Here is a 25,321-nt window from a genome sequence, read left to right as displayed (position 1 = left end):
TGAATGAGCGAATAAGATAGAAAAGGAAAAGAATAGAGTCAAAAAGCTGTTATTTGTTTGTAAACCTATTCCAATACATATTGAGAGGCAATATGCAACTTTGTACGACTGTGGGAATTTAAGGCTGCCATAGGCCTATAGAACATTTAAACTATTTCCATATTCAGAGAACATTTTCAAAGCTACAGTAAGTTTTAAAGTAACTGTCCAGTGAAAATCTCACTTTTAAAAGTTAATATTCTGTTAACTGACACCCAAATAACGTTGTCCTTTACTCGTATTTGTGGCCAAAGCATACATTGGTGAAAAACACTTCAAAAACTCCACCTCAAACTTGTATCTCAAACAGACCGTTTAAAAAATGCTTGCTATTTCCTCACAGAAAATGATGTCATGTTGGCTCGTTGGCTGAGCTGGCCAATCAGCGGTCTACTGATGTGAATATTTTTTATGACCGGTTTACGCCCACACCATTCTGTTGTTGGGGTTCGCCCGCATCATTCCAACAAAGAAAAGCTGCTTTTAAATTAGCATACATAACTAAACATTTTTGGAAGGAAAACTATTTCACTCATATTGTAATTAATTATAGGTCATATTTCATAGAAATCTGCAAACACTGGACAGTTACTTTAAACTAAGTTTTGACTTTATTCCCATATTATTTACTGCAATTAAAAATAACTTCCAAGTGCTCAGACTGTTCTTGTGTCTGTTAATATTCAATCTGTTAAAGGCTATATGGTTTTGTATGTTCTTATTTATCACCACATCACCTGTGAATATAGGCTATATATAACTCATTCATATTTAATAGGTGTCTGAATTACATTTAGATTGCTGTATTGTGAGAATAACTGGTAATAACTGAACTTTCATAGATGAATACTTAAGCCATTAACTAGCTCTAAGCCTCAACGCCCCCACCATCTAATTCAAACCTCCAATGAATTTGCTTTCCATTTCTTCTGCCCATAACTCAGACTCTTCCATTACATAAGAACAGGCCCAATCTTTCTCCCGCAGTGCAGGTTTGATGGAATTCTATCCCCAGTGTCTGTAATCTTACAGGCACTAATACCTAAGACATATAATTTGATGTTGAAGGACATACTGTACCGTACTGCATATTGTGCCCTGAAATGCATCAATGGATCAAAGAGCCCGAAGAGCCATGCATCCGTTGCATTGCATTGTAGTAATTCTACATTAACATGGTTTGTTGTCATCATCGAGATACAACTATTATATTGTATTTCTATGGTTGCCATTATATTGCTGTTAGCCAATAGAATACAGTAAGTGTGTTCCTCATTTGAATCACAGGTCATTAAAAGTTATCAACTATGGCTGCGACAGTTGCCAGACACAAGCACGTGCACGTCAGCCATGACTACCACAGTGCACAGTCTAAGGTGGTAGCAAAGCAGTACACAAGGTAAGGAGATGGGCCCATTGGAATCCTATGCTTCATTTGAAACATACTAGTGGTTTGGAAACTGGTGGCCAGATTTACAATTGTTTGCACAGGAGTATAAATTGCACCTGCTATCTACCAGAGTAAATTAAGCATTTAAACTGTATAGAGCTTATTTAGCATAGTTAGATTAAATGTAAATTAAGACAGTTAACACATTTTTTCCCAGTCTTTATTCTCCTCTGAAAATAAAGAACTGGTGTAAATACATCAAGTAAATCTGGCCCTCGGTGTACAGTTTCAAATGGTAGGTAGTGTTTTCAGCTTGGCATTTAACAGTGGCTAAGTTTACACCTAGAGAGAGCACTTGTAACCCACTAATAGGTTGGTTCCCTGCTAATTGTCAAATCTCATGTAACTATGCAGCCATCCTATTGCTACTACATCACTGGATCACATTCTCTTCTATAAACTGGGGACACATATGCTTTACTGTCTTGTATGGTGACTAATTGTCATATTTGTGTGGGTATGATTATAATACCATTAACGTTTTCCTCTGTAATACACCTTGGACTGATTTGCCTTTAAAGAAGGGTGTGTTTACTTGTGTTTGTTGACGTCAGGAGTAGAGACAGGACACTCATATTAGTTTGCACCATACATTCTATGGATTGTACCCAGTTTCATCTGTGTCATCTCCGATCACGTAATCTATATTACCTGTACACACTTCTATGATCATTCTGTCAGGTATGTATAGATTGATGATTCATCTGCAAGAAATAGTACATTAAGTAATCTGACAAAAAAGGGCATGAGAATACTGTCAACATGATGCTGTTAGAGGTCTTTTGATGCTAACGAAGTGCTCTGTAGCTCTACGACTACATTTACTCAGCAATAAGCCAATGATTAAAATGCAAATAAGATGCTTACTGTATGTATAGCAAATAATGATTGTTATGGTTAGACTTAACATAGATGTTTTTTGTGGTGCTTAGTTTTTCACTGTGTTGGGCCTTTCTTATATTAGTTCGTAAATGCTTGTTATGCTTGTTGACTTTTTGTAAATTATCCTTTAATAACTAGGTTTGTTTTGCTCATATAGCTCTGAGGTGGTGGAGGACGATTATCATCACAAACAAGAAACAAGAATCCAGGGAGTGGTAAGGTCCTCATCTGTCATGTTGGGAGATTTCAGCATGTCACCATAATTAAAGATGTCATTTGAAAAAGATGAGCGAAAATATTAAGTATCAGATCTGCACAAGTACACTTTTCACACGTTTGAGCCAAGCCAAACCATATTGTGCAGGCTCTGATATTTACTTTTTGCATTATCCTGTCTAGCACAGTTCCAGTAACTATGATGGATGCATTACCTGGCCAGGGCAGTACAGGTCGCCTCAGCTTGGCTTGGCTTAGTAGTTTGAAAAGGGTATTGAAGAAAAATGTAAAATGTCCATTTTGCCTTCAGGTGAGGAAGAAGATGGTTGAGAAGTACGTCCGTGAGGAGTCTATGATCAGGGGCCCTAAGTTCCTGACCACACTCCGATCCCATACTGTTTGGGAGCACACTCCCGTGAAGCTATACTGCACGGTCGAGGGCTACCCAACCCCTTTTGTGAAATGGTGAGGATTCAGTCTAAATACAGATGTAGGATCGTCATTTGAGCCAGTTTGCTACAGCAGTAAAATAAGCCTGCAGCAACAAGAAATGTGAATTCTTATGTGGATAATAATGAATGGACATTTTTGGTAGGGGTGGTAAATTTTTTCGTTATGGCAAATCAAGTCTGACATTTTTAAACCTAGAATACACTACAAGTTTGCAAGCAAATTCTCAGTTACAAAAGCGTGATCAAATTAATATCCTACATCTGTGTCCAAAACAGTCATTCAGCAAGTTCAACAGCAGCATTTAGCGGCTTATCTATCGGTGCAGAATGTTATTGTACTGGTGTAGCACAAAGGGAGAACTGCTTAATGCTAGTGTTTTTCTTTCATACACTCTGTTAGATTGAAATAGTGGTCAAAGTTTTACGGATGATTGATGGTGTTGGATTTAGAAGTCAGCATTGCTAATCTTAACCTGTTACTGTCTCTGTAATAATGTTTTTTTTCCCATTCTTGAGATTTGCGTCTTATAGTTTTACACTAAAGGTATACGTTATGACAAAGGTACAGACTGCTTATACACAGTCACATCACAATAGTCTGCATACTGTTATTACTTTTTTCCTGTGTTACCACAGCCACTTGAAAGACTTCACCTTAACCATTTCTAATTGATTTCTCTCCAGGTATAAAGATGGTGTCAGCATTGACTTATCGTCAATGAAATACAATGTGCAGGACAATGTTGGAATTCATAACCTGGAGATCGTCAAGTAAGTTATTCTCACGGGAGGAAAAACCTTAGGCTGCACAATGGATACACACATTCAGTGGTGAAACAATCACAGGTTTTTATATTATGGGAAATCACAGGTTTTTATATTATGGGAAATCACAGGTTTTTATATTATTTAGATCCATTTGTCCGGAAAACATTATCCTCTCATGATAGCTTATCACCCCCATTTAAAAAGTCTTATACAATATCATGACTTTGCTCCTGGACCATCTGAGATTTTCATTGTGGCCTCCCTGCATTTCACTCACAATCACATTGTTTACTGTTAACTTAATTAACACGCAAGTGTCCACAAAAGGGACCCTTGTGAATGGTGGAGCCGTAGCAGTGGAGCTTTTCCAATTTAGTCCAAAGCCCCCCTGGGCACTGCCCTCGTCTTGAGGACTCATCAGCTGTTCACAGCAAAGTGCTGAGCTCTTTGTCATTTGATCCTGGAGCTCCTTAAAGAGCACTGTATACGCTCGCTGTCAGTGTCAGGAGCACCAACGCTAACTCGCACCTTAAGTCTCAAAGCCCTTTTTGCCTCTCCAAATCAAAGTGAAGGGTCTCAATAAAGAAATGCCACTCTGTATTCTCCCTGGGTTCAAACTCTTTCACACTCAAAAGAAAACAACCATGGTTTGGAAACAGTGAGGGAAAGTGAGCATGGACAGCTTTAAAATGTTATATGCGGGGTCAAGGTCTTATATCTGTCACTATTCTCAACCTCCTCTCTCCTTGCAGCTTCAGATGTTTGCCATTCATGTCTTAGAGCCTCTCATGAATATCTCATGAATAATTCATGCATAGTTTTTTTTCTTCCTGCATAGCATTATTCTCCTGTCGTTTTAAGTTCCAAAGATTTGATAATATCTGACCTTGAGTGTGTGGTTATACTGTAGAGGTCAAAATAAGAGACCCTTGGGGCGGAAGGTACTGTAGCCTTGTGGGTAGGAGCGTTGGGCCAGTAACCGAAAGGTTGCTGGATCGAATTCCTGAGCTGACAAGGTAAAAATCTGTTGTTCTACCCCTGAGAAAGACAGTTAACCCGCTGTTCCCCGGGCGCAGATGACGAGGATGTCGATTAAGGCAGCCCCCCGCACCTCTCTGATTCAGAGGGGTTGGGTTAAATGCAGAAGACACTTTTCAGTTGAATGCATTCAGTTGTACAACTGACTAGGTATCCCCCTTTCCCTTTCCTTTCCCTTACAAGCTAGAAAATGATGTATATTTGCAGTATTAATTTACTGTGCATTCATAAAGTCATAGCACCATTTCAAATGAGGATCATGGCTTGATATTTCCCAGTAATCATTTTGTCAACAGCAATTTGCATAATCTGCATAATTTGTCATCCTTTGAAAGTTTACCATCCTGTAAATTCAACTCAGGAAATTATGTTTGGTGGTTAGTCAATTAATCAAAGTCCTACATACAAAAATATACCCACACAAACTATAGATGGAGACAAAGTCTAAGCCTTAGGTATTGCTGAGATGTTTTTATGTTTTCATGTACATTATCAACAATGTATTCTTCTGGTATTCCCTATAGGTGTGAAACCGATGACACTGCGCAGTACACTGCTGTAGCTAGTAACATTCATGGACAGGTCTCTACTCAGGCCTCTGTCATTGTCAAGAGTAAGTTTGGCAAAGCAAACATACAGTATATACGTTTTGTTAATGCATTGATTTTCATGATATGGCTTATTTAAACGGTATGTTTATATACTTGATTTATACCACGATACAATATTATAGTGTAATGTATTTTGTTGTTGTGTAGTGATTGTATGTGTATAATATGTCTGTTTTGCAGGATTCAGAGAAGAAGGGCATTTATCTTCCTATGCATGGCTTCCTTACACAAGTAAGTCCACCCAACACCACTGTCCTGTGTATTCTTCCTGATACATTTATCCTCTGAGTAGATCTTGACCACTGTTGAGTCAAATCCAGTAACTGGGGATTGTTTGAATATGGCAACATTCTTCTTGCGTTGCAAGGATGTAGCCTACATATAAACAATGTTTATACTATTGTGAGAGACAAACATAAACTACTGTAGATGGTATATCAACTCAAACATGCATTCTCAACATATGAGAATAATGTTAGTTTTTATTTATCCCTGTAAGAATCGACAGAGACATTATCTGATGAAACTTCTATACTAATCACAACATGAATTGCACCTTTGTATGGATTTTTTAAAAAGAAAACCACAAAGTCTTCCAAATAATTCAGTGCTTTCTCTCTTTTAAAGTGTATGTAATTACATACATCATTGCTGAATATACTTCTGATCATGGTCATCTATAATTATATTACTAAAATAGAGTCATAATACTGTAAGTCTATCCTGTTTTACTATCTTCTGCAGTTCCCATGTTGCCGGAGATCAAATACACCAAGATCAACATCACCTTCCTGGAGACTTTTGGCTCGGTCTTTGGAACAGAAGGAGACACGGTCACATTGGCAGCCACAATGAACATTAGCCCCAACCTAGCCAATCTGCAGCCTGAAGCTCAATGGTTCAGAGATGGTAACACATTTTCTCTTACTGCTTTCAATAACAGCCGATTTACAAGACCATTTTTGTAACTTCAGCCATGGACAGTTGTTCACTTTTAATGTTGGCGTTTTTGTTTTGTTTTAGATCATCGGCTGTCAGACTCCAAGTGGGTGAAGATAGAGTCTGGTAGAGGCGAGACCAAGCTGAACCTGCCTCACCTGAACAAGGATGATGAGGGCGTCTACACTCTCCGTATGGTGACAAAGGGGGGAGATGCTGCGCACAGTGCATTCGTCTCCTGTGCCGGTAAAAAATCTGCTAACTTTGAGAATTGTATCCCACCTCTGTGTGTACCAGCAATGCATCTACTTTGAAAACTAGTATGAGCTATATTCTTCTATTTTTCAAAAAGCTCTTTGGTCCTTGAATGATTCTGTTCACAGGGCATTTCAAGTATAGCGTGATGTACTTTGACAGACTGTGATGATGTGACGTGCTTTGTGTCCCTATGCCAGATGGTCCACCCCCAGTACCTGGGTCTCCAGGTGCCCCTATGGACATCAAGATCCATGACGCCAACAGAGATTATGTCATCGTGTCCTGGAAGCCTCCCAACACCACTACTGAAGGCCCCATTATTGGATACTTTGTAGATAGGTAACGGAAGGTGTTAAAATGGGAATCAAATGTGAATATATCCAGCTACTTTTTCCCTGATGCCATTACCTGACCAGGAAAAACTCCAGGCCCTCGTTATATACATTCTGGTAGTTTTTTTCTTAAAATCACATATCATTCTAGGCTGAAAATGGGAGGCAAATCTGTAAATTACAAGCTATAATCTCCCACCACTGTTCGTATCTTGTGACAGGATAATGTAGCTATATATTGGAGATGTACCAATTTTCCAATTTTTTTTGCAGATGCGAAACTGGAACTGAAAATTGGGTGCAGTGCAACGACTCCCCCATTAAGATCTGTAAATACCCTGTGCCTGGCCTTTTTGAGGGCCACTCCTATTACTTCCGTGTGCGGGCGATAAACTCAAAAGGTATCAGCAAGCCCTCCAGAATGTCTGACCCCATTGCCGCCCTGGACCCAACTGAATTTGAAAGGCTCCATGGTAATGTGAGGATGAATTCGTAAACTTTAACTTGTGAGGTCATGTATTCCCTAGAATCAAATGAATGTATATAATTTTCTGTTTTTATCTTTGTTTGACAGCCATCAAGTTGGGTGGTAAACTTGACGTTGTAACTTACTACGATGACGTTGAAGGTACTAAATGGTTTTCTATGATGTATGGGGGTCCTTGAAACTCGATAACTAGTTTGATACAAAAATCTTTGACGTTCTTCTAAGCAGTCATGCTATTACTTTTTTAGGCTTATTTCTTTACACTTCATCAGTGTCAGTAGCACTAAGAAGAATAATGAGGGTAAACTACCCATTTAGAATATTGAGATATCATTAGCCCCTCACATTGTACCATGTCTTCCATCTGTATAATAAAACACCAATAACAACTGTCACATTTCACATTTTTCTTTTCACGATTCTCCCGTCTCAATAATTAGCAATAATTATACAGCCTAAATTTGGGCTCATCAGAGAGCTGCTGATTAGTTTTTGATGAGAATTCCATCAGGATGCTGAGATCCAACCATCTGTGGCACCTTCTTCAGACTGAACGTAACACATCTATACTAGCAACAGATCGATGTGCATAGACAGGCTAGAGAAAAAGTCTTTAGTACTACAATTTCATAACCTTGAAAACATTTGTTATTGTGGCAATATTTTTGTCAACTCGGGTGAATGTTCCCACTTGGGCTAAAGACAGTAAATCTCTGTGATGTCTTGTGTCCGTAGACGAGAAGAAGGTGCCAGGAACCCCCTCAAAGTTGCATGCCCCAGAGACCGACCGAACATATGTTGTCCTCAGCTGGAAACCTGCCCCCTATCACGGCCGGGCCCCAGTGTGGTACTATATTGAGAAGGTTGGTCTCTCACTGTTCTCCACCAGGTTAATTTTTTTCACAAATTTTGCAGCTACAGAATAGAGACACATTTCAACATGGAATTGATATATTTGTGTCCTCTAAAACAGGGTTCTCAAAGTGGGGTCTGTGGCCAGATCTCAAAATATCAACAAAAAAAATCCAAAATCCAAATGTCTCATTTATTTTTTGGATTATTACTAACAAGAACAGATTTTAAAAAATGTATTCATATAAATGCACTGTAATATCTCTCTGCCTCATACGACATTTGTAGAATTGCAGGACATTAGCTTTAAAGCTGCAACAACATATCTGTGCCACATGACAAAAGGTGTAGAATTTCTGGAAATTAGCTTGAAAACTGCACAAGAGGCGGGCCTTTAAAATGTTCCCGAGACTTGGTTCGTCAGGCCATGCACTGCGGAAGTTGTAGTAAAATTCCTTGTATGCAAAATGTTTTTTATCTCACTCAAGTTGTGTTCTGATTATGAGGTCAGCGGGCCCAACAAGTTTGAGAAACTCTGCTCTAAAACAGATGGAATCTTTCTTAAGATGCGTTCAATAGTATAATCGAGGGCAAAAACAATCAGGGTCACCACCCGAATGAATAGCTGAAGTCAGCAAAATGATTTAGGGTTCTATCTTTCTCTCCATTTCATTTGCCTGTTTCTGTAGATGTTGTAACAGGGTGTAAATCTTGTTTTTGGGGTTCTTCCCTCACAGTGCCTAGCTGAGACCGGTGCATGGCAGAGGGTGAACACTCAGGTGCCTGTGAGATCTCCTCGTTATGCCGTGTTTGACTTGGCTGAGGGAAAACAGTACTTGTTCCGCGTACTGGCTGCAAACATGTACGGCAGCAGTGAAGCCTCTGAGCCTACTGAGCCCATTCAGACTCAAGAGCTGCGTGGTAAGAGTGTCCTCTTCAATGGCTTTATAGCTATCTCTTAGAGTCCTCCCCAAGGTTGTGCTCAAGTATTCTCTCTAAAAGTCAAACTCCCTGCAAATCACAACAATAGTCAAGGGTGGAATTTGAAAAAATGTAAAAAGTAATTCATATTGTAGATTTTGCTAAGAAATAATAGTCCTTCAATCAAAGTAAGTAGATAGTTGACATTTTCCACTAGACATTAACCCTGTTAATCTGCTGTAGGTGAACCCTGCGCTTCTGGTTAAATGGTTGCCACAAGGGAGACTGACACGTCTCTTGTTATCCAATGGCCTGAACTTAAGGAGCCTAACCATGCCCTATTGATCTACTGTAGGTGTCCCCTCCGCTCCTGGTCAGGTGGTTGCCACAAGGCAAACTGACACATCTCTTGTTATCCAATGGGCTGAACCCAAGGAGCCTAATAACCTTATTGGCTACTACATTGATGTCTGTGTAAAAGGCTCCAAGGACTGGGATTCGGCTAACCACAAGCCTCACAAGAGCAACAAGTATGTATTCAGTCATAGACTTATTATTTAAAGAGTGTGATTTCATTCATCATAATATGTTGACATTTTACTTCATCTGCTATTTTTGATTAGATTTGTGGTTCAAGGCCTGACCACTGGTGAGACGTATGTCTTCCGTGTGCAAGCCATCAATGAGCTGGGTCTTAGTGATGAATCACAGGAGTCGTCCCCCCTCTCTGTCAAAGCTGCCCTCAGTGAGTTTGCACACACACACACACACACAAACACACACACACACACACACACACACACACACACACACACACACACACACACACACACACACACACACACACACACACACACACACACACACACACACACACACACACACATGCACACGCACACGCACAGGATATAATTGTCATTAGTCAAGGTTCCAACCAGGCGTAAAAAGTGCTGGGTTCAATCTGGCAGTAGCAAAAGTAACAGCAGAAGAAAAATGCAAATACACGATTTTAGCGACCCACTGTGCTTAGCTGGAGACTCTTTTCTCTGTGAATGATCATAGTGATTCAATTGTAGGAAGGTTATCAAGACTGTTTAACAAGTCTGTTGGTAGCTGTCCAGAAGTATGACAAACAAAGACATCTAACTTTGATGCCTTAACTTGGCCGAATATCTAAAATCAATGTCTCCAATAAAAGAGCACCATTATCCTTCCAATTCAAAAGTTTCAGCAGGACAGACTGGGAGCCTATTTGATTTAGCCAATCGTCATGTACTTTTCTCGTCCAAATAATGTGAATAATTTAGGCAATATGAGTCAAAAACCAACCATTGGCTCAGAGTTCCTTTGGGACATTCAACCAACAACTGCAGATTGTTTCATCACACCATACATTTTTAAACTCATTTATTGGTGATGCTCCAAACTATGTGGATGGCAGTATTTTGTAGTTTGTAGTGAACAATGATCATATTTAACATGCTAGTTTACTCCATGATGTGGATTCGGAAAGCATGCACTGTATACATGCTACTTAAAGCACAACCAGTATTTCACCAGGAGTTAGGGACCCCTGCTATATATCCACCATGATACATGTTTAGACACTTTTAAACTCTGTTTGCAGCTATTCCCTCTGCTCCATATGACATTGCTCTGCTCGCTTGTGATGGAGAGTCCATGGTTCTGAACTGGAAGCGGCCCGTCCACTCTGGTGGCTCTCCGGTGGCTGAATACTACATCAACAAACGCAGGCACGGAGAACACACATGGAGAGAGGTCAACATCCCACCCATCAAAGAGAGGCTGTTCAAGGTATAAATCTGATTGACCTTAGTCAATTTTTTTTTTGCTGTTACAGTTAGGATCATTGGATCATAATGAATCAATTATGCAGTGATTCAAACAGTTTTAACAGTTTTAATACTTTCCCTATCAACTACAGGTTGAACATCTAAGTGCAGGTGCAGTCTATGAGTTCATGGTTTATGGTGGAAGTCTTGCTGGTCTTGGTGCCCCCTCTGCCCCTAGCAAGGCTTTTCACTGTGATGCCTGGACCATGCCAGAGCCAGGTATAGTACCGAAAACCTCTCTGAAACAAGTTGATATTTTAAAGATGAAACAAAGTGTGCATTGTTCAAAGAAGCGAATGCCATTTTACATGCAAATACCGTTGCATATTTAAACCGTAATGCATATCTCATCCTTTTTATGTGATGATGAATTCTGGAAGAGGTGCATTCAAGCTTATCGGCAGTGCCACTTCCAACATCAATCATTAAGATAGCAGCACGTACACATTACACAGTCTGACCTCTATGCTCTGTGTGTCTGACTTAAAGAACTGCTTGGCTGTAATTTTCTACATTTACTGCACTCTGAATTTCAGGTCCAGCTTATGACATGACCTTCTGCGAGATCCGTGATGACTCTGTGGTGGTGGAGTGGAAGGCTCCCGTCTACACCGGCACCAGCCCAATCACAGGCTACTTTGTGGACTTTGCCAAGAAAGGCTCAGATGAATGGCACTGTTCCAATGAGAGCCATGCTGTCAGTCACCGCTACCACAAGGTACAGAGTATTCCTAGAATACCTATGAGTTATGACAATGTACCCTGTCTGGCACATTTTATAGTCCTTGTTGTTTTCAGGTGACTGGGCTGGAAGCCGGAGTGTCATATGTGTTCAGAGTGCGCGCGGCGAACTCTGAAGGTGCCGGCAAGCCTTCCTTGGCTTCTAACCCTGTGGTTGCCAAAGCAGTGGAAGGTACTGTTGGACAGACACAATTCCCCATGCTGAGCTTCAATGTGGCTTAGTACAGAGCAGCATTCATTCAGTGCGTTCCACGGAGAATGTTTATTTGGGTCAGGATTCCCATTAAAATGGGAGTTAGATTAGCTGAAATGTAGGAGAGTAACACCACAAAGTGTGGGGTACACTAGACAGGGATGTTGAGGAGGAGCCTAGGGAGGGGTTGTCTGTTCTTCTGTTGATAAGGAACATTGGGAGGACGTGGGAGGAGAGAAAAATAGATGACTCATATTGAGCTCTGTAAAGTGGTTGGAATGAGAGCATCAGGCAACCAGCAGAGAGCAGTGTTGTATTCTGCAGGGACCTCAGCAACTCAAGCACTGGGTGAGATCAGGGAAAAGTCATTCTCACAATTCTTTTGATATTAATTCAACAGAGGATGCAGAACATACAGACACAAATACACTGTGGACATATAATGAGCATACTACGCTAGTACTGTATGACTGCACCTAAACACCCATCTCGAGTACATGCTGTACTTGCAGTGCCAGATTTTTATTGCTGTTGCCTGTCAACTTCACTCTTTGCTTTGTCAATCCAAAAGGTGCCCAGGAGATGACCTGCACAGTGGACAAAGAGTCAGGTGACATCATCCTGTCATTTGAAAGCTGTCAAATTACGGAGAGCTCCCACTTTGTGTGGAAGAAATTCTACAAGGAAATCACTGACTTCTCTAAAGAAATTGTCATCAAAACAGAGGGCAGCACGTAAGCTATGCACAAAACTTGTCAACAGATCAAATATATTTTATCTAAATAAAACTTCTTAGTAGTGATTCAGAAATGTGTAATAGGTAGCAGGTAGCCAAGTGGTTAGTAGATCGAATACCCGACTAACAAGGTAAAAATTGGTCGTTCTGCTTCCTGAACAAGGCAGTTAACCCACTGTTCCCAGGCCGTCATTGTAAATAAGAATTTGTTCTTGACTGACTTGCCTAGTTAAATAAAAATATATACTTCAGTTGATGTGCTAAATATCTCCTGGACTCTATATTCAATGGTGTGTCTTTTCTTTTATTACATTCTAGCTCCAAGCTTATTTTCAAGCACCCTGACCAGGGGGATGTGGGTTGCTTCTCTGTTTCTGTAACTAACACGGATGGTGTTTCTGCCAGCCATGAAATCCATGCCGAAGGTAGGCCCTGGCTGGGGAATGGATCATAAATAGGAGGTTACTTATTTATAACCCTCATTCTGGACATATCATGGTATAAAATAGATTTTGTCCATACATGCATGCATACTGTACTAGTACATCTAAATCAACACAACAGCACTTCATTATACGGCAAACAATAATGGCACCTATCACAGTCATTCATAAATATGATATGATCTAGTGATACAGTACATGCATGTCTGGTCTTGTGCAGTGCAGATAACTGTTACTGTGGAAGTATACGATGACGTTTCATGTAAAAAGGCTTTGCTGTGAAGGAAGGCTGTTTCCTGAAATCAATTTGCGAAACAGATATTGGATCATTGGAATACTGAAATGCATTTCCCCTTATTTACCTCTATTACAGAGCTGGAGAAAATGCTGGCAAAGAGCTATGGTATCAGACACCCGGGTAGGTTTTGTTCGGAATTATTCAATATGGATTTTTTATTTTCAATCTCATTCATTCTGGTCCCCATCAAATTATATTTTGAAATACACAGCTCAGGGTAAAAGGAAGATTACATTTTTGGGGATTTGGCTTGAATAATCTGCATATACTGTATGGGCGTGTGCGCCGTTGTAGACTGGTGATGAGGTAAGATCCGTGTAAACCACATAAAGGAGACAACTGTTAATCCCAGAAAATAGTTTTTGTCAGCCCTTGCTCCATCAACTTTTTAGCATGTGGTTCATCACAGCCTATTCTAATTTTCTGAAGAGGAAAATGTATACCTATTGAACAAATGACATTTCTTTCATGAGCAAATGTAATTTCTATCACAAAACTTACCTCTATTTGCATCACCTTCTTCCTCCCTTTATCCTGCTTCCACAGTGATCCCTCTAAAGACTCAACTGGCCTACAAGATTCTGGAGCGTGGTCGCATGTGCTTCTGGCTGCAGGCTGAGCACATCTCCTCTGCTGTCACCTACAAGTTCTTTGCTAACAACAAGGAGCTCTCAGCAAATGATGTAAGAGTCACTTCCTTATTCCTGTCAACACTAAACGGACACATTGTCTTTGTCCAAAATGGTACCCTATTTCCTAGTGCACTTTTGACACCCATTCCTTATTTAGTGCACTTCTTTAGAAACCCTTTTCCGATAAAGTGCACAACTTCTGGCCAGGGCCCTAGGAGGCTAACCCTATGGGGCTCTGGTCAAAAGTAGTGCACTACACAGGAGGTGTCGTTTCAGACAAAACATGCACAGACAATTTTTTTTGTCTTTGAACTAGACATTCTACTCTCATCACAATGTATGGCATGAATAGCCTTTTTAAGCCAAGACTAGAGTAGATCACACAACATAACCACATTATTGGATTCACAATATTCCCTCAGTAAAGTCCTCTCCTGTAAACTTTCTTGGTGTCTTCTTCTCTGTGTTCTCAGCCAAATCATGCGAGTCACAACGTGGAGACTGGTATCATTGAGTTTGTGCTGGATCATTTCACAGAGGATAGCGAGGGTACCTTTACTGTTCAGATCGAAGATGGCAAAGCCAGAGGCCAGTCCTCTCTGGTGCTAATCGGAGATGGTGAGAGCCTGTCTGCTGTGGGGGAGTTGTTGTGCTCTAATCCAGGGTAGGGGTCCATGAGGTATCCAGGATGTATCCCATGTATCACTTTGTTTGGGTTGTAGATTTCAAGGCAGCTCTTGCAGACGCAGAACACCAAAGGAGCGAGTACATCAGAGTGAAAGAAGGTAAAAGTAAAACATTTATGAAATTATTTGAGTAATATTTGAATGAAATATTAATTTCAAACAGCCAGTACACTCAGATGATGATTAGGTATCATAATGAATTATTAAGTTTCACATTATTTATGGAAACCACACACTGTTATCGCACCTGCAAATCCATAAGCCACCCATTGTTACAAGGATATTACAAGAAGGATATTATAAGGATACAAGGATGTTATTAGCAAAACAATGCATTCAAATCTGACCTTTTTGACCCCCTCCCCCTCCCTCCAAATTCCCCCTCCCCCACCTCTCTCCCTCACATCCCCCCTCTCCCACTTTCTGTCTATTGCCCTATTTCCAGGCCCCCACTTCAGTGAGTTTTTGTCAGTCCATGTTGGGGACGACTGTTCTGTTGCACTCGTCTGCAAGGTAATTAAACATTCACCTTAAGTACAATTAGATTAGGCCAAGAGATTAAATGGAAATTATGGCGTGAGTTATCGCTAATGCCAATCTAAACGACAAACACAGTCAGCATGATTCAGTTTAGTCGTTGTTCCCCTCTGTTGAGAGGCATGATGACAGATGGTGTTGTTGTAGTGCAGTCATGCCTCTTTGTTTGGGCTGGTCCACCTCTCTGTGGGTCACGGGTCTATTGTTTCATAATGCAGGTGGATAATCTGAAGAAAGAAACAGCGCTGCACTGGTTCAAGGATGACGTTGAGATTACCCCTGAAGGGCCAGCCAATCTGGCATCTGGAGCCTGCAAGCTTCCTATTTCCCTGGTAATTTTATCACACAAACACACAGATTGAACAAACTACATATAATAGCAGTTGTTATGTGGACAATAGGCAGAAGCACAATGGAGTTCTTAAAACCCTGTAGTTTTAATAATAGGCTACAGTGAAGGACCTTACCGTCTGGATTCCAGTTAAACAGGGTTAGGTGCATTCATACTATGACCTCCATTGCTGGAAATCTCAAGGCAGCCATTGAAGAGGTATGGCTTTCCATATCATCAGCAAACATCTAGACACAATCAGGCCAAGCAAGAGTCAGACAGACATCTTTGTCGCTAGTACTACAATATATCGCTATTGTTTGTGTTGAAGGAGGGTATTATCCGCCTACACGCTCATGCAGTCAGTTCCTAGAGGAACGGTTGGCTTTATACAATAAGACAAGACAAAAACACAGCCACCAAAACATTTGGTGATCATGTAAGAGAAGTCAGAGAAGCGGACACTGATGCAGTCAAGGCGAGTTTTGACTCTCGGTCCTAGGAACACCAGCCATTTATAGGAAACAAGAGGAATAACCCTGAAGGGAAGAAGACGAACGCCTCTTTCCTCAGTAGAGCACCGCTGTCATAGAAACCAGTCACATCCAATGATGTCATTAGAAATAATCACGCCCTGCAATCTTGCTTTCTCACTCATACTATGTCCTCACAAAGCTATGAGATGGAAAAAGAATACTCTGATCCTGTGCTTGACATACAGTCACATGTTTGATATTGCTCATCAAGTGGCCACATGTACAGTGCCTTCAGAAAGTATTCGTACCCCTTGACTTATTCCACATTTTGTTGTGTTACAGTCAAAATGTATTAAATTGATTTTCTTTCTCACTCAACAACCTACAATACCCCATAATGATAAAGTGTAAACATGTTTTTCAAAATGTTTGAAAATGTATTGAAAATGAAATACAGAAATATATAATTTACATAAGTATTCACACCCCTGTTATGTTAGAATCACCTTTGGCAGCAATTACAGCTGTGAGTCTTTCTGGGTAAGTCTCTGTATTGTACAGTATTTGCACATTATTCTGTTTAAAATTCTTCAAGCTCTGTCAAGTTGGATGTTAATCATTGCTAGATAGCCATTTTCAAGTCTTGCCATAGATTTTCAAGCCGAGTTAAGTTAAAACTAACTAGGCCACTCAGGAACATCTTGGTAAGCAACTCCAGTGTATATTTGGACTTGGGTTTTAAGTTATTAACCTGCTAAAAGGTGAATTTGTCTCCCAGTGTCTAGAATGCTATTTTACAGTAAACAAATTGACAACAGACTTTCAGCACGCTTATAGGGAAAGACATTAAACAAGCACAGCACCTACACAAATGACTGATGATTTGTTGAGAGAAATTTATTTAAAAAAGATGGTGGTGGCGGTTTTATTAGACTTCAGTGCGGCTTTTGACATTATCGATCATAGTCTGCTGCTGGAAAAATATATGTGTTATGGCTTTACACCCCCTGCTATATTTTGGATAAAGAGTTACCTGTCTAATAGAACACAGAGGGTGTTCTATAATGGAAGCCTGTCCAACATAATCCAGGTAGATTCAGGAATTCCCCAGGGAAGCTGTTTAGGCCCCTTGCTTATTTCAATCTTTACTAACGACATGCCACTGACTTTGATTAAACCCAGAGTGTCTATGTATGCGGATGACTCAACACTATACACGTCAGATTCTACAGCAACTGAAATGACTGAAACACTTAACAAAGAGCTGCAGTTAGTTTCAGAATGGGTGGCATGGAATAAGTTAGTCAAAAATATTTCAAAAACTAAAAGCATTATGTTTGGGACAAATCATTCACTAAACCCTAGACCTCAACTAAATCTTGTAATAAATAATGTGGAAATTGAGCATGTTGAGGTGACTAAACTGCTTGGAGTAACCCTGGATTGTAAACTGTCATGGTCAAAACATATTGATACAACAGTAGCTAAGAAGGGGAGAAGTCTGTCCGTAATAAAGCACTACTTTACCTTCTTAAAAGCACTTTCAACAAGGAAGGTCCTACAGGCTCTAGTTTTGTCGCATCTGGACTACTGTTCAGTCGTTTGGTTAGGTGCCTCAAAGAGGGACTTAGGAAAATTGCAATTGGCTCAGAACAAGGCAGCACGGCTGGCCCTTGGATGTACACAGAGAGCAAACATTAATAATAAGCATGTCGATATCTCCTGGCTGAAAGTGGAGGAGAGATTGACTTCATCACTACTTGTGTTTGTGTGAGGTACTGACGTGTTGAAAGCACGTGCTGTCTGTTTAAACGACTAGCACACAGCTCAGACACCCATGCATACCCCACAAGACTTGCCACCAGAGGTCTCTTCACAGTCTATGGGAGGCGCACAGTACTACATAGAGCCATGACTACATGGAACTCTATTCCACATCAGGTAACTGATGCAAGAAGTAGAATCCGATTTTAAAAACTGATAAAAATACACCTTATGGGGACTGTGAAGCAACACAAACATAGGCGCAGACACATGCATGCACACACATGATAACATGTGCATTATACACATACGTACACATGGATTTTGTGTTGTAGATACGTGGTAGTGGAGTAGGGGCCTGAGGGCACACACGTAGTGTGTTGTGAAATCTGTTATGAATGCCTTGTCATGTTTTTAAAATTGTATACTTGCCTTAATTTTGCCTTAACAGCAGCTAATGGGGATCCATAATAAATACAAATATAAATACAAACCAGGTTTTCCTCTAGGATTTTGCCTGTGCTTAGCTTTATTACGTTTATTTTTATATAAAAAAAATCCCTAGTCCTTGCCGATGACAAGCATACCCATAACATGATGCAGCCACCACCATGCTTGAAAATATAAAGAGTGGTAATCAGTGATGTGTTGTATTCGATTTGCCCCAAACATAACACTTTGTATTCAGGACATAAAGTACATTTCTTTGCCACATTTTTTTGCAGTTTTACTTTAGTGCTTTATTGGAAACAGGATGCATATTTTGGAATATTTTTATTCTGTACAGACTTCCTTCTTTTCACCCTTCATTTAGGTTAGTATTGTGGAGTAACTACAATGTTGTTGATCCATCCTCAGTTTTCTCCTATCACAGCCATTAAACTCTGTAACTGTTTTAAAGTCACCATTGGCCTCATGGTGAAATCCCTGAGTGGTGTCCTTCCTCTCCAGCGACGAAGTTAGGAAGGACACCTGTATGCTAGTTGTGACTGGGTGTATTGATACACCATCCAAAGTGTAATTAATAAATTCAACATGCTCAAAGGGATATTCAGTGTCTGCTTTTTTAATTTTTACCCATCTACCAATAGGAGCCATTCTTTGTGAGGCATTGGAAAACCTCCCTGGTCTTTGTGGTTGAATCTGTGTTGTAAATTCACTACTCGACTGAGGGACCTTACAGATGTACAGAGAGATGAGGTAGTCATTCAAAAATCATGTTAAGTGAGTCAATGCAACTTATGTGAATTGTTAAGTAAAAATGTACTCCTGAACTTATTTAGGCTTGTCATAACAAAGGGGTTTGAATACTTATTGACATTTCAGCTTTTAATTTTTCATAAAAAATGACACAATCTCAATTAAATCTATTTTAAATTCAGACTGTAACACAACAAAATGTGGAAAAAGTCAAGGGGTGGAATACTTTCTGAAGGCACTGTGTGATTACTTTCTGAAGGCAGTGTAAGTCCCAGAAGAGCTGAGAAAATTATATGAAATTGGGACAATTGTTTTCAATTATATGAACAGGAAATTACTAAGTTAAAACAATTATTCTCAATGTAAGGCAGCTAATGTAGCTTACATGGTCTCTGCTACTATTGCAGAGGGTGGGCCTATCGACTGCATTCTATTTTGATCCCTGAAATTGTGCTTTGTTTTTTTATCCAACCTAGTTCTCCAAGGCTTCCACTGGCATTTACAAAGCTACCATCAGTGATGACAGAGGAAAGGATCAGTCCCAAATTGAAATATCCGGCCATGGTAAATATTAATATGAAAACTATATTATGTTGCATCTGAAATATTGTCTTACTGTAAACATACTTTGAACATAATTTTGTTTTATCAACATCTCTCTTACAGCCTTTGATAAAATAATCGAGAAGCTTTCTAAACTTGCTGGTAGGTACTAATATCTTCTTGATTGTCACTTCTCTTTTTAGTATTAAAAACAAATTTGTTATCAGTTTATTCTGCTTGTTATTCAACCAGTGCAAGAAATCAGTTAGACTCACTTGATCATTAGATTGCAGATAATTTGTTCCTCACACAGTTCTGTGGTTTTGCTCAGTGCAGCTAAATCAGTACAGCACAACTAATGAGGAGGATTGCACAGCCATTGGGCATACCAACGGTCCTGTTACTACACCCTCATGAACTGGGCTGCAAGTAACATCTGTACAGTACCTGTCATCCTAGCCAGAAGTTGTATCTCCATTACGGCATTTATTGCACTGATTCCGATTCCCAGCACCGGCCAACCAATTAGTAAACCACAGCAAATACCCAAGTTGTATATATCTAAGAAGATATGTTAGCTTAAGATAAGTATAGAACATAAATGTCAGCATATGTACACTAAAGAACGCATGGTTTTTCCTTTTTTTCTCTCCAGGATCCTCTGCAGCGGAGCTGGCAATTCACTGCACTGCAACAGGCATTCAGCTCCACTGCCACATGAAATACTACACAGAGGAGATGAAAATCCATTGGCTGCATGCGTAAGCATATGCAACGTTTTTTTGGGGGGTGCTTTTTTATTCAATTATGCAGATAATTAGAAATTATGGAAATGTTTATGGAAATAGAATCCGCACAAGGTTTTATTCCAAGGCTTAACATGAGCCAGGCATGTAAACATGATTTGAGATTATTATAAAAAGGTGGATATTGAAAATGAGTGACACAAAAGGGAGACTAGAGACTGCCTCTCTTCACACACTATCTATACAAAACAAATCTATCATATTTGCAATTTTCCCAAATTATCTGTTTTTTGGAAACAATTATACAGGCCTACTATACCTAGTAGAATAGCTACAGGGTAAAAAAAAAAAAACACTCCCTCAGGCTTGTGGGGAGTCATTGGTTACAGCAGCTTGTGTAAGGCAAACCAGTTTCAGCTAAACCATGCGTGGGTCTTCTAATCCCTGTATGAACATTTTGAAGTAGTTGCTTCAGGTCTTTACTTTCTTCCAGTGTGCATGGCACTGACAGGGGGAGCATGTTTCAGCATGGCAACAATTTCACACACAATGAATGAACAAAGCCTACCATTTCCCATGATTCCTCACAAATTTGAGCTGGGCAAATTTCAGGACCTCCCTGACTGCCAAGAGGGCAATGGCACATAAATAAGATAATGATGATGCTCAAATGGTCCAGCACAGCAATTGTAGCAGGTCAATATTGGATAAACTACTAGAAAGTTACACTTATTATGTGAGAAATCTGGACATTTGACTATTTTCATTAGAATCAATCACAATTTCATATTATGTTTTTTTTAAATGTTCTCCTAATAAATTCATCATCGAGCTACCTGTGAATTTCAGTTGATACCATGTTTCATTGACTGCTCTTTGAGTAAACCAGTAGGGACCTACTCAATCCAACACAATGGATTCCAAAAACAATACTTATGCTCCATCGGTTCCTCCCCTTTTACCCTTTCAGGGAAAGCAAACTCTCTCACGCTGAGAAGGTGCATATTGGAGGTACCCCTGCCATGGCCATTATGGAGATCCTTGAACCCACAGACAAGGATAAGGGTCTGTACCACATCCAGATAATAGATACGGAGAACACCTACAGTCGCACCATTGACCTTTCTGGAGATGGTAAGTCAGACGATATCTGATATTGAGTATGTATGTTGTTGTACCTATACTTTAACAACCTACTTCTCCGTCAGTCTTGCAAATAGCATAATAAATGAATTCAAAGAGTGATATTAGCACATTCAGCATGTATGAACCTCAATGACAATACCAGGATAATGGTAACCTGGAAATGATAAACCTGATAAATGAAGTTCCTTTTTTTTTAATGTTCACATGCATTTGTAGTTGTCTTCATTAGTATGTGTACATAACATCTGAGTATGTGTACATAACATCTTAGTATGTGTACATAACATCTTAGTATGTGTACATAACATCTTAATATGTCTACATAACATCTTAGTACGTGTACATAACATCTTAGTATGTGTACGTAACATCTTAGTATGTGTACATAACATCTTAGTACGTGTACATAACATCTTAGTACGTGTACATAACATCTTAGTACGTGTACATAACATCTTAGTATGTGTACATAACATCTTAGTATGTGTACATAACATCTGAATGTAGAAAAAGCAGAGGTTGTATATCATTATCATTGCTCTGGCAGTATATCAATGAGGTGGAGTCTTCAGTTGGACCACAGTAATGAGATCACTGCACATCTTTATTAAAATGACCAACTACTAAACACTGTTGCAGTTTTTGCATACCATCTCTAACTATTGCCCACACGACTGTTGTCCTGCCACAGTCTTAGACTAGCATCTCTGCAGCTGGGTACACAGAAGCAAGCTGCATATTTAGGCAAATCCGGGGGATGAAATAACAGGAACAACAATATTAAAGGTGCAATCCTGGCTCATACTTCAGTTAGTCAACATACTGTTTGATGGCAAACATAATCAAGGGCTGGTCCCTGACAGGTGATGCGATTTTGTGGTCTGGAAACAGTAATGAGTGAGCGAGGATGAGCTATTTCAGGCAAAACAGAACAACATTACAATATTGAGGTACGATATGTCTCTGCCACACTGCTGTTGTGTCTCCAAGACAAGTAGCAGTAAGTACAGCAACAAAAAGAAAGAAAGTAGGCTACTCCATCTATACTTCAAAATTGGTTTCGTATGGTGTAACATTAATGAAACATTATGAAAAGCCCAACTGTAGCCTCTCTTTTCTTTCTTCGTTCACAGCCTACGATAAAGCCTTTGCGGAATTCACAACACTAAAGTAAGATAATCACGTCATAATTCTGTTCAGTGTTCATTTCATGCACATATATGTAGGGCATCAGTACTGTATAAATGCCACGTTCCTACAGCTAAAATGCAGCTTGGATTCCTACATAGTGTTAAAGTATTTGGCAAAGCAGAACATGTGTACGGAGTCACAGTCTTGGGGTGAAATATAGCACGCCTCACTGTGCTAATGAACTCACTAACAATGCCATTCTTCTATTGTTTTCCAGAGAGGAAGCATATGCTGAAGCTAGTGAGTACCTTCTCTTGTCATAATGCTAGATCGTGGCTCTGTGGGAAATCTTTTGATTCAGACAATTTTGTGATTATATGATATCTACATTTTTAGACCGTGGCAAAGTGCTGGGCGGTCTGCCTGATGTTGTTACCATCATGGAGAAGAAGGTAATTTACATTTTATTTAGCGATTGAATACAATTATGGGAATATATTTAACGCTAGAACAGGTAACCAGACATGATTTAACACATTGGGAAAGTCAGTGTCAACTATCATAACCAGGTGGATGCAGCTGATGTCTATGCTCCCAATTTCCATTCAATCTGGAGAGCCTTCTGATTGAGTCCATTGTAGCCTACAGTTGCATTATACACCGCACTAGAGAATCACCCATAGGGCGAAGATTGTGCAGATATATTGCCTTTTACAGCACCTCATGTCTGGTTTCACACAGCATATGAAATATTGTGGGGTAAGCATAAACTGGGGTCCTTATGAAAGAAATACAGTGTGATGTATGTGCTAGGAGTATTCTGTAGACATGTCATAGAGGTATATGGTTTACATAATGGCAGAATAGAGCTACTTGTAAAGGTCAATGTAACCGGCACGTCTCTCCAAAGTGACACACACACTTGTTTGTAGTGTGATTGGTTATTTTACCTTGATGCTACAAGAGGGGATTCTTCCGGAATCCCCTCGGATTGAGAAACATGCTCATCTCAGTAAGGCAAAGACAAGAGACTAGGGAAATAGGACATGATAAACATAGTAAACTCTGATTAAATTAAAGAACAGCACTGCTTAGGTGAGAACAACACAAGCAACATTCTATGTTCTTCTGTTATATCTGTGTAACCAAGGTCTTTCCATTCCTTCAATTCCTTTGCCCCGCTTGGTAGACCCTGAGTTTGACCTGCACAGTGTGCGGAGACCCAAAACCTCAAGTCACCTGGTTCAAAAATGGTGCAGAGGTGTATCCCGATGACCAGTACTTGGTGTCCCTCGAGTCCGGAAAGTTTGCCAGTCTCACCATCAAAGGTGTGTCCCTGGAAAACTCTGGCAAGTACACCATGACGGTGCAGAACAAATATGGAGGAGAGTCTGTGGATATCGTTGTGAGCATCTACAAGCACGGTGATACGATTCCTCAGGCCAAACCAACTCTAACGCCCAAGTCGATTATCCCACCTAAACGTCCTATTGAGATCCCAGGTCCCAAGGTTGTCACTCCTTCCCCAGCCCCTGCTCATGTCTCTTCTCCAGCCGGTGCCAAGTCCCCCACCCCTCCCAGGGGACTTAAGTCCCCCACCCCAGCTCGTGGCATGAAGTCCCCTACCCCAACAAAGAGAAAGTAAACAACAAAAGCATTTAAATTCCAAAGAGAGGAAGGAAAATAAAAAGTTATTAATATGTTAGCATGAGTCATCAAATAGAAAGTTATTTAACAGTAGATATCTGTCATTTTTCACTGAAGATGCAGTTGAGCTCTCTTACTCTTTTTCTTCTTATGATAGAGCCAATGTCTCGGAGAGAAAGAAAGGGGGTTTGGGAGCGGGAAGCCAAGAGATATTTAGTGTGTTGGAAGTTGTGCCACAAAAAACAGAGAGTTTGTCACCAATGTTTACAAAGCTGAATGAGCCTTTTAATGAACTTGGCTCTGTCTTCCTTGAGGCGCTTTGGTGAAAAATGACCAGCTTTGATGTTTAGTTTATTAAATCTCTGTTTTAAAAGCTGCATTTTCAATTAGCTGGTGGAATCTTGAGGAATTGGCTCTCCCTACGGATGGATAACCCTGCTGGACCTCCACTTAGCCCATAGTGGCAGGTGTGGCGTTTCTAGTCACTGACCCAAATAAATCATGTTACCCTCCTCGCCGCTGCGTGTCTCCCCCTGCTTTTGTGTTAATAAAAAAGAGCCAAAATCACTTCCCACTGTGTCGTCCCTGAGCTGTTTACTGTTGGGTTCCAGCGCACACTCACCCAAGGTGTCTGAATGCAGTGTAAAATATGTAAGCAATTAGAGTGGCTACAGGCATATCTGAATCGTATCAGCACTTTTCACAGCCTCTTTGTCCACTCTCATTTTCAAATCGACAAATCACTTCATGTATGGCTGTTTGCACAATGCAAACTTGCCACCAGATTCACCACTATTCATTGGGAGTTGTAAGTAAAGTATCTCCACAAGGATATCATTAATATACACAATCACACATCTACTTTTGATGGGAAAGGAAATAACTGTATTCATGTTGCATTCTCCTAACCTAATTGAGTGTGTTCAATTCAAAAAGCCAAATATGAGACATGTCAAGCACAAGCCAATTAACT

At 40.1% G+C, this 25,321-nt stretch overlaps 1 protein-coding gene across 1 annotated transcript; it reads left to right on the top strand.

Annotated features, from left to right (window-relative positions):
• Nucleotides 1-1,346: 1,346 nt before the first annotated feature.
• LOC120045933 (myomesin-2-like) lies at nucleotides 1,347-24,915 on the top strand. The gene is made up of 35 exons (XM_038990859.1): nucleotides 1,347-1,438; nucleotides 2,529-2,586; nucleotides 2,898-3,052; nucleotides 3,724-3,810; nucleotides 5,370-5,458; nucleotides 5,637-5,687; nucleotides 6,201-6,365; nucleotides 6,480-6,641; nucleotides 6,851-6,992; nucleotides 7,259-7,458; nucleotides 7,560-7,613; nucleotides 8,208-8,335; nucleotides 9,062-9,245; nucleotides 9,601-9,775; nucleotides 9,869-9,990; nucleotides 10,873-11,060; nucleotides 11,191-11,317; nucleotides 11,635-11,816; nucleotides 11,897-12,011; nucleotides 12,604-12,766; nucleotides 13,087-13,193; nucleotides 13,585-13,629; nucleotides 14,056-14,192; nucleotides 14,615-14,759; nucleotides 14,864-14,926; nucleotides 15,273-15,340; nucleotides 15,583-15,696; nucleotides 19,612-19,699; nucleotides 19,802-19,840; nucleotides 20,334-20,439; nucleotides 21,395-21,558; nucleotides 22,704-22,740; nucleotides 22,979-23,001; nucleotides 23,098-23,153; nucleotides 23,891-24,915. Exons 1-35 carry the CDS (start codon nucleotides 1,347-1,349, stop codon nucleotides 24,344-24,346), a joined length of 4,287 nt encoding a protein of 1,428 aa, XP_038846787.1. The 3' UTR covers nucleotides 24,347-24,915.
• The last annotated feature ends 406 nt before the right edge of the window (nucleotides 24,916-25,321 follow it).

Source organism: Salvelinus namaycush, chromosome 4, assembly GCF_016432855.1.
Source record: "Salvelinus namaycush isolate Seneca chromosome 4, SaNama_1.0, whole genome shotgun sequence".
In the NCBI taxonomy this organism is placed as follows: domain Eukaryota; kingdom Metazoa; phylum Chordata; class Actinopteri; order Salmoniformes; family Salmonidae; genus Salvelinus; species Salvelinus namaycush.
This window is presented reverse-complemented; position numbering and strand designations above follow the sequence as displayed.